Raw genomic sequence first — 10,245 nt, forward strand, 5'->3', positions numbered from 1 at the left:
CCACACTGGCAAAACTGTGTGTGCTTTCTAAAAGTGCTTTTAGTTCATGATTCACTTTGGGGAACTCTGTTATCTTTTCCAATTTCTTTCACCAGCATGAATAGCTAAAGAGAGACATCTTGTGGCGTTTTAAAAGACTGAAGACAATTCGCTTCACAGAAGAGTATGTGTTGTTTGAATTAGGATTTAGATAAAAAAGCCTCTTCAGCAAAAAATAATAATAAAATAAACTTTAAAAACTTTAATCTGTATGTATAAATATATAGTTTTCGTTTTTTTTTTACTCTATTATTATCAGCGTTCAAAAATACGAAATACAAAACTGATTAGCAAAAGTGGTGTTGACCTTTTCTGTATTGGACGTTTAAGTGGGCAAAAGCGGAAGGAGCGTTTATAGATCGTTTATAACCAGAAGTGCGAAGATTATTGGTGATTTTTATACATGAATCTGTGCGGCTGGCATGGAGACTCTGTTGGTTGAGGGAACCGAATACCATTTAGATTTACTCCTCAAAGCTGGTAAACAATAAAAAACATATCACTCCTCACATAAAAGTGTACCACGTGATTTTAGATAATAAGCGCTTTATTCCTGCAGAGGTGAAGGATGCAAAATCGCTTGTTTGACAATCAGGAAGTGATTGCCTGCCATGGATCCGTTGCCCTCACATAAGTTCTTGTAATTTTGTTTAAGCGATTGGGTTATTTTCTGTTTGTAGAGTAACGTATGCTACTGTAGTTGTGTTTAATTTTGTTCGTTTAGTGTGTTTTCGAGTTATGATTTGTTCTAGAGGATCGATTGAAGCTAGTGGCTGACAGAAACCAGGAAGTGTGTTTGTTTTCTTTTTCGCTTCTTAGCCACGTTGTCTGATATATTGTTTATAACATGATTTATTGTGTTTTGTGGTAGAGCATTGCGAGTTTGTTTTAATAACTGCGGTTTGTCAGTGCGGTATGATTATCCGTCCAAATCAGCTAACGGCTCTGTTCTTTATTGATGCTGTTATGAATCAACGAAGATAATGCACACATTTCGCTTGTTTTTTTGTTTTTTTCTCTAAGCGATAACTGGTGGTATGAAAAACGGTCTGCTAGAATTGCAAATCTGAATAGGCGGTTTTTGTTAGACTGCTTAAGATTTTAATTAAACACTTAATTTTAGTTATAAATTAAATTCCATTTCATTTTGAATGTTGTCGGGGAAATGTTTAAGAAAAGCATAATTCGATGGGTACAATATATCAAAATGTTTTTTGTTAAAAATAGCCTTTCATGCATCTTCGAAGTTTGGGGCGGGAAGTGTATTTATAGGCGTTTTAGGTTGTTGAGTGACAGGGTATTTGACCAATCACTGATCACCATCTTTTCGAAAGGCAAAATGTAACCAATGAACACACCGGCATGCAAATATGTTATTTTACCGCAATTATATTAATGAACATGACAAATTAAGTAAAAAAAAAAAAAAAAAAGTAAATACATAGGAATGCAAGTAAATACTACTATTATTTAAAAGAAGCTCAATTTGGAATATTGTTAAAATACATTACAAACCTGAATGCTAAAATACAAATGCAAATTGTAAAAAGACATGGTATTTTAAAATGGTTTAAAAGATGGTATACATTCCATGTTCAGCAGTTTGTGAATTTATTTGTATTTTTTATTTTTTTAATACCACAATTGACATGCAAGGAAAACATTTCTTATTTTTTTCTCTTTATTAGTGGAGTTCTCAGTACATGATAAAACTATTGAAGCAGCTGAAGTTCTGCTGCACATGGATTCACCTGCCAGCTTGCAGGGGGATCGCAGTACAGGTATGTGATTGCATACATCCATGTGCATGCTTTACAAGTACTACACATTCATTTTGTAAAGTACACTATTTACAATGTCCTGACCTGTAATGATACTAGGTCATTATTGTTTATTTTATTTTAGTATTCTTTCTTGCTCTATTATAGCAAGTGATATTTGTACAAATAGTAAACTATTGTATTTACAAAGAGTAAAAGATAACTATAGCATTCTGTCTCTTTTCACAGAGGAGCTTTTATCTGAGATGGAGGTGGAAGTGAGATCTGAGGACATGGGGCCCGTTGACAAGGACATTGTTGTACTGCAGGAGACGGAATTACTGAAAAAGAAGAAGAGAGGTCTGCCACACTTTGCTGTTACCCCTTTAAGATATTGAACAACAGAAAAGTTTGGACCGTTTGCTCAGTACAATTCATTTAAAGTGTTAAATCGACCCTGTGATTAAAATGCAATATCAACTTTGATTTATTTTCTACTGATAAATGTCTTGATGTCATGCACATTATGATTCAAATATGCTTAAATGAAAGATTTTTTGCTTTTAATCTCTAGGAACAATTTTTATATATATATATATATATATATATATATATATATATATATATATATATATATATATATAACACACACACACACACACACACACACACACTCAGAAAGTATTTAGACACCTTCATTTTTTTCTTCACATTTTATGTTGCAGCCATATGCTAAAATGCATTAAATTATTTTCACATCAATCTACACTACATACCCAATAATGACAAAGCAAATACCTGATTTTTCATAACTTTGCAAATTTATTAAAAAGAAAAAATGAAATATCACATTGACATAAGTAGTCAGACCCTTTGCTATGATATTTGAAATTTAGCTCAGGTGCATCCCATTTCTCTGTATCATCTTTGAGATGTTTCTACACTTTGATTGGAGTCCACCTGTGTCCAGTTAAATTGATTGAACATGATTTGGAAAGGCACACACCTGTTTATATAAGGTCTCACAGCTGAAAATGCATATCAGAGCAAAAACCAAGCCATGAGGTCAAAGGAACTGCCTGCAGAGCTCAGAGACAGGATTGTGTCTCTGAGCCCTGGATCTGGATCTGGAGAAGGCTACAACATTTTTTTTTTTTTTTTTTTGCATTCATTGAAGTTGCCCAAGAGCACAGTGGCCTCCATAATTCTTAAATGGAAGAAGTTTGGAACAACCAGGATTCTTCCTAGAGCTGGCCGCCCGTTCAAACTGAGCAATCGGGGGAGAAGGGCCTTGGTAAGAGAGGTGACCAAGAACCTGATGGTCACTCTGGTTGAGCTCCAGAGATCATGTGTGGAGATGGGAGAAACTTGCAGAAGTATAACCATCATTGCAACACTCCACCGATCTGGGCTTTATGGCGGAGTGGCCAGAAGGAAGTGTCTCTTCAGTGCAAGACACATGAAAGCCTGCTTGAAATTAGCAAAAAAGCACCTAAAGGACTCTCAGACTGTGAGAAACAAGATTCTCTGGACTGATGAAATGAAGAGTGAACTGTTTGGCCTCAATTCCAAGCGTCATGTCTGGAGGAAAACAGGCACCGCTCATCACCTGTGTAATACCATCCCAGCGGTGAAGCATGGTGGTGTTTTCATCATGCTGTGGGGGTGTTTTTCAGCGGCAGGGACTGGTCAGGGTTGAAGGGAAGCTGAACGCAGCAAAATACAGAGATATCCTTTAGGGATGTGCGAGACTAGTCGACTAAACGGTTCTGATGCTGCTAGTCGACTCTGGAATTACTAGTCGGTTAATATTTCCCCTCATTAGAGGGGGAAATATTTCCCCTCCTGTGTAGAGATCATCATTTTTACACATTTACGTTTGGCTTTATATTTTTACAGAGGCTGCGCTTAAATTACTGTTATATTAATGTTACATATTTTAAATAGAATTAATAATACAAATATTATTTTAAAAAGAGGTCATCTGGAGCAGATACAAAGTTTTATTTCACCTCAGGCTGCGCGCGCTTCTTCCCTCTCTCTCTCACTCGCAGCGTGCGTGGAAAATGTCCTCTCACTAGACAAGAAAACTCAGCAAAGTAGCAATGAAATCTCTTCGCTGGTGGTGCAGGAATCGGATTTTCTGCTGTGCAGGCTTTTTCAAGTGCAGGATAGCTGCCTCAGGTGAGTCAAGTCCCGTCTTTCACCGGACCATGTCGACGTGTTAATTTTGCTCATCAAAAAATGTATGCTTTTGATTAAGTAGCCTAGAAAATGACTTGTTTATTTTCAACGAGGTGCAGACTGCTTAACGGGTTAAACTATCTTTTATTCTGTGTGCACATAATGTTTAGAATACATTAGGTTTATTTTAGGCTACATCAAGGGCCTATTTTTTCTATCCTATAGCTACATTTGATACATCGTAACTGTTATTTGTTAACATTCTTTTCCGAACAGCTGTCATATTAGATCAATGGCTAATGTACGACTCTTCTATATTTTATGTACAATGATGATAATGCAAGGCGAGCACGTCGCAGATAAATGCCCCTTTTCAGTGGAATTTAGCTTCAGATTTGGAATAGATTAAGTATTTTAAATGGGTCACATAAACACATTTTCTTGGCAGTTTTCTGATGGTTGGTTTCTTTTTAGACTAGTCGACTTAAAAATTTCCATAAACATCAGTGAAATTAGTCGTTCAGCATATCCCTAATATCCTTAATGAAAACCTGGTCCAGAGTGCTCAGGACCTTCCAACAGGGCAATGACCCTTAGCACACAGTCAAGACAACGCAAGAGTGGCTTAGGGACAACTCTGTGAATGTCCTTGAGTGGCCCAGTCAGAGCCTGGACTTGAACCCAATCGAACATCACTGGAGAGACCTGAAAATGGCTGTCCACCAACAGTCCCCATACAACCTGACAAAACTTGAGAGGATCTGCAGAGAAGAATGGCAGAAAATCCCCAAATCCAGGTGTGCAAAGCTTGTTGCATCATACCCAAAAAGACTTGAGGCTGTAATCACTGCCAAATGTGCTTCAACTAAGTACTGAGTTAAGGGTATGAATACTTATGTCGATGTGATATTTCAGTTTTTTCTTTGTAATAAATTTGCAAAGTTATAAAAAATATGGTTTTTACTTTGTCATTATAGGGTATGGAGTGCAGATTGATTTGAAAAAAAATAAATAATTTAAAGCATTTTAGCATAAGGCAGCAACATAACAAAATGTGAAAAAATGAAAGGATCTGAATACTTTATGAATGCACTGTATATGTTTTTATCCAATTCACTGTGGATTGTAGAGCAAGACAGACTAAATGGAAGAGTCAGCATACTTGAAAACTCGTGTAATTAATTAAAAAAAAGAGTCATTTGCTTTGTGTGATGTTCCCCAGCAGGACGGAAACCCAGAACTCCACGAAATTGCTCTGATGGTTCACTGGATCTGGTCTATAGGAGGAAAGCGAAAGAGAGCAAGGGTAGCTAATCTGTTTATTATTTGTATGTGCATCTATTCTTGTGGTGCAATACAGTTTACGTTCATAACTTGTATTTCTTTCAGGCTCGACAACCTACCTATGGGAGTTCCTTCTGGATCTCCTGCAGGATAAGGAAACCTGTCCAAAGTACATTAAGTGGACTCAGAAAGAGAAGGGTATATTCAAGCTTGTAGACTCCAAAGCAGTGTCTAAGTTATGGGGAAGACATAAGAATAAACCTGACATGAACTATGAGACTATGGGGAGAGCACTCAGGTAACGTTTTGACTGTTTGTTGTTTTAGATACATTTACTTGAAAAGGTTTTCAGTGAAGCATAACAACAATGACATCTGAACAGATTTCTGTTGTTTCTGGAAAATGTTAAATTGATATAATATTTTGTGTAGGTATTACTACCAGCGGGGCATTTTAGCAAAAGTGGAAGGCCAAAGACTTGTGTACCAGTTTAAGGAGATGCCCAAAGACATTATTTTCATAGATGATGACGATATCGATGACAGCATCGATGAGGGAAAGGGATTAACCCCAGCTGCAACCAATCGCAGCAGTCCAAAAGGGAAAGGGGCGGCGGTCTCTACCTCTACTGCGGTACCTAAAATCATCAATCTAAACTCAGGACAAGATGCCTTTGTGACCGTGCAACAGTCGTCAGCCAACACATCGACAGCCCCTGGGTATGGTATCATGATGTCTAATTATTAAAGATGTACTCAGTATTTTATTTATTTATTTTTGCAGTGACACCTAGCGGCATAGATGCCGTAATATGCAAGAGCTAAAGTCTTCAGTTAACTCCATGTAAAATAAAAGGGCTTTTTTAAGCTCTGGATGTGACTGAAATAATCTTGTGAGTTTATATATTTTAGTAGATTTTCTTTGTTGAAACATTTTTTAATAAGAATTTACTGAGTGCACATCTAACCTTACAACTGATATGCTGTTGTCTTATTCTAAAATGATGGAAAAATGTTTGCTCAGACCGAAAAGACCGCCCACAGTCCATTTACTGAGCATCTGATGCATATTGCAAACAAAACTGGAAAGCATTTTCTCAATATATTAAGCTCTAATTTGGTTGGCTGGCTTTTTGCTGCTTCCTAGAGTAAGGGCACATAGGTTTCTGTTTTTTTATTTTTAGTCCACCTGGAAACAAATGTGTTTGTAAGGAACTGCATTGATACAACAAGCATTTTTGAAGATGAAATAATGACTGGATTTGCCAAAGTTTGCCAGTGGCATCAGATATTTGAATGAGGGTTGTTTGAGGCACTTGGTAGCAAGTAAACTAGATATTCATGATCAGTGGCCTGTTGCACGAAGCTAGTTGAACAAACTCAGAGTTTCAGAGTACGTTTCAGGTTGATAAAACCTAACCCAGATTCGGCGATCTCAATACGCTTGCTACAGACATTCTCTGTTAACTCAAGAGTTTGAGTCTGAGTTCATGCTTTACCCTGAAGCATATGCACATACATTTGTGATGCTTGCCACAGCCAATGTTTGAATCTTGGAGAGAGTCGATTTACTTCACGCAGGAAATTCAGCATGATTCACGTCTCCACTGAAGATCAGGAGATCATTATCGAAGTATAAAAAATTAAAAAATTTAGTCAGTATGAAGAAACAACGCTGCTGTCGCAAAAGAAAAAATATAATGTGAAACTGAATTTATAAAGGCTCACAATAAGAAAATACAGGCTTATTAATTTTTCAAGCATAAAAATCTAGATATTTAAAATGTTAAAGTGTTTATATTAATTTAAATTAAAAGTGTAATTTAATGGATTGCAAGCCATGTAACGTTGTGTGATAGTCAGTTGGACTCAAGTAAGTGTGAGATTCACCTTTCGAACACTTCTGCAAACACCTTTCTTTTACAGAGTACTGTATATCTAAATTAATTAAATATTTGTATATTTCCATGTGAAGTGCGCTTTCATTTGGAGCGAGATATCTAGGGGGAGGGACTTTATTTTGTCAGAGATGTAACTTTACTCATAGCTGATTGGTTCGGCATCTGTTTGCAGTCTGTTTGTGTAACTCAGGAGTATGTTAGCTGTGTAGCATAAGTTGCTATTGTGATGAACACCGGGAAAAACTGACCCGCTTTGAGACCGAAAAATCAGAGTTTGCTTAAACTACAAACTGAATGGTCTCATTGCCTCTCTTGTTTTTTTTTCTAGGACTGTAAGGCTTGCCATGCAGGTCCCCTTTCTCATGACAACACCACAGGGTCAAAAAATCTCCACAGTAACTGTCAACTCACCCACCACCTCAGTCACCGGGGGTAACAGCACTGGCAAAATGCTGCTCCAGGCCATTCCATCGCTGGTGCCAGCTCAGGGGCAAAGCGGCGAAAGAATCACCTTGCAGCTCATCACCCTTCCTACTGTCCCTGGCAAAGCTGGCACGCCCTTCACTCTGAGCACTCTCTCTCCCTTCACTGTGCCAGCCAGCAATGGCCAAGTTCTAAAGCTTGCTCTACCGTCCAGTTTCACCGCAGCCACAACTCCAGTGACTGTGGTGTCAAACACTCAGCCTGCGATGTCGTTACAGGATGTAACTATTATAAAGGTAGAATCTCCTGAAGTTTCTGTGTCTAAGACAGTTGACAGTTCTGCCGAGAGCACGGAAAGCACACAGACGAACCCCACAATAACACAGAGCTGAGTAAACATCAAATGCACACACAGGAACCAACATATGCATTTGTGATGTGCAGACTGACAGTTCTTGAATAGTAGCTGTATGTAAAATGGATTAAACCAGCACTACAGCTTAGACTCTCTGTCACATCCCAACACTATAACCATCATGCATAGCCTCTAGCCTGGATTAGACATTGGAAGGCCTTTTTTTCTTTTATTTCTTCTTCTGTTAATCTATTCAAATCTCGCTTTGTTATAGCAGACCATCAATGCTGTGATGCTGCAGCAATGAACTTCACTTGGTGCTAAAGACGAGAGAAAGTAACAAGGGTGAAAAGAGGCTGCTGAGATGCTCTATTTCACCTGCTCATCTGGAGGATAAAATAATCTGTGTATAAACATACCATTGTGGTAGTCAATAAAGTAAAACAAGCAGCCTTGGGTCATCTTTTTTCTCATTGCGAAAAGGATTTGATTGTGCATTGTGTGTAAATATGAGAATTGTATTTGATATTTTTTACCTGGAAGTGTTTTTTTACAGTTCAATGGAAACTGTTTTCCGAAGGACATTCAAATCTTGTTTTTTTCTTGTTGTCATTTGTTTCTACACCATTTTTAAATCATTTTCTCTTTCTGTGCATTTACCACTGTTCTCTGTAATGCATCCACTGCTTTGTACTTTGCAGATTCTTTTGTTTTTCTGTATGTGTACAAAAAGGGAAAGAAAAATGTCAAAAAAAAAAAAAACAGTATATTGAATATTCAATATATGAATCATATATTTTGTTGTATTCTCAACCTAAAATGTATCCAAGTAGATTCAAAAATAGAGATAAGAATTATGTAAACAACTGGTTTTAATGAGCTTTTGTTTTTGTTTTATATTTGTGTGTGCTTGTTCATTGGTCCTCATGAATCTTTTTAAAGGTTAAGTTGCATTTAAGGGAATAGATTATCCAAAAATTATAATTCTTTCATCATTATCCCATCCTTATGCTGTCTCAAACTCATATGACTTATTTTCTTTTTCCCATGGAACACAAAGATGTTTTGATGGAGAAATAATGTGAATATACCCAGACAATGCAAGTCAATGGGGTCCAACACTTCCAAGCTCCTAAAAGCAGCATAAAGGTGGACTCGAGTGGTTTAATCCATGTCTTCTGAAGAGAGACGATCGATTTTGGGTGAGAGCAGACAAAATGTAACTCCTTTTTCACTAAATCTTGCCATCTGCAGTCTCTTAGGAGTGACTATTTCACACTTGACTTTCTCACAATTGATGCATGCTCAGACCGCATGTACATGTGCATAAATAACATCACATCTCCATCAAAATATCTTCATTTGAATTCTGCAGAAAGAAAGTCATACGAGTTTGAGACGGCATTAGTGTGAGTAAATAAAGAGAGAATTATAATTTTTGAGTGAACTATTCCTTTAATTCCAGATGATCAGAGTTTGGACTGTTAATGGTGTGTCCATAAATACTTTTAGTTTGACCTTTGGTAATAAAGTAACTTCAGTCTGATATCTGTTATTTAAGAGTTTGAAACTAATTGTAACCAAAGAAATCAGTTAGTACATCTCCGAACACAAATTGACCCTAGATAATACAGTCTAATGTTGGATGTTCTAGTAAGGGACCTTAGTAATTGTTACATATATACAAGGATTGCTGGAGAGCTCTATTAGAAAGTACAGTAACTTTGAACAAAGCCTTGCTCCGTAGTTCTGCAATCTAATTGGCTCAGGGATTGAGACCAGAATAGATTGGATTCATAGGATCAGGATATTTGCATCCACATCATAAAAGTTTTCATCAATTCATTTATTCTTTTATGAAGAATGTCTCAAATAAAGAAATGTTTTTGAGTTGTATACAAATTCAGTTTTAAATCTTTTTAGTTTAAACTCATTGTTCGAAGTGGTCACTTTAATGATTGACCTATAATTTAGAGGTTATTTTTTCATTTAAGATTCAACACCATTTTAGATTCATTTGGCAACTGCTGTGAATTGCATGGAAGTGGGCTTGCAAGGGTTATGGCAGGGGACAACTTTGTAATTCTGTGGCTTGACCACACCTGGGTGCAAGTTTACAGGGGATAATTACATTAAATTTCCTAAAATTCGGAGAGAGCTTGTTTTAATATGAATCTCAGAATTAAAATTCCTTTAGACTCTGATTCTTTATGCAAACTGTTGGTCAAATTGTACTCCATTAGGTATGAATAAATATTTAAGAATGAAAACTTACAGTAAACAGACATAAATATAGGCCT

The 10,245-nt window shown here is 36.8% G+C and overlaps 1 protein-coding gene across 2 annotated transcripts; it reads left to right on the top strand.

The window, feature by feature from the left end:
* Positions 1–446: 446 nt before the first annotated feature.
* LOC127417761 (ETS-related transcription factor Elf-2-like) lies at positions 447–9,847 on the top strand. Of its 2 annotated transcripts, none has more exons than XM_051657965.1 (7): positions 447–519; positions 1,728–1,820; positions 2,049–2,159; positions 5,206–5,289; positions 5,373–5,565; positions 5,699–5,986; positions 7,496–9,847. In XM_051657965.1, the coding sequence occupies exons 1-7, from the start codon at positions 462–464 to the stop codon at positions 7,980–7,982; spliced, it is 1,314 nt and encodes a 437-aa protein (XP_051513925.1). In that variant the 5' UTR covers positions 447–461; the 3' UTR covers positions 7,983–9,847. The 2 variants fall into 2 exon arrangements, with proteins under 2 accessions (XP_051513925.1, XP_051513926.1); XM_051657966.1 differs by lacking the exon at positions 447–519 and adding an exon at positions 619–829.
* The last annotated feature ends 398 nt before the right edge of the window (positions 9,848–10,245 follow it).

This window comes from Myxocyprinus asiaticus, chromosome 27, assembly GCF_019703515.2.
Source record: "Myxocyprinus asiaticus isolate MX2 ecotype Aquarium Trade chromosome 27, UBuf_Myxa_2, whole genome shotgun sequence".
NCBI classification, from domain to species: Eukaryota; Metazoa; Chordata; class Actinopteri; order Cypriniformes; family Catostomidae; genus Myxocyprinus; species Myxocyprinus asiaticus.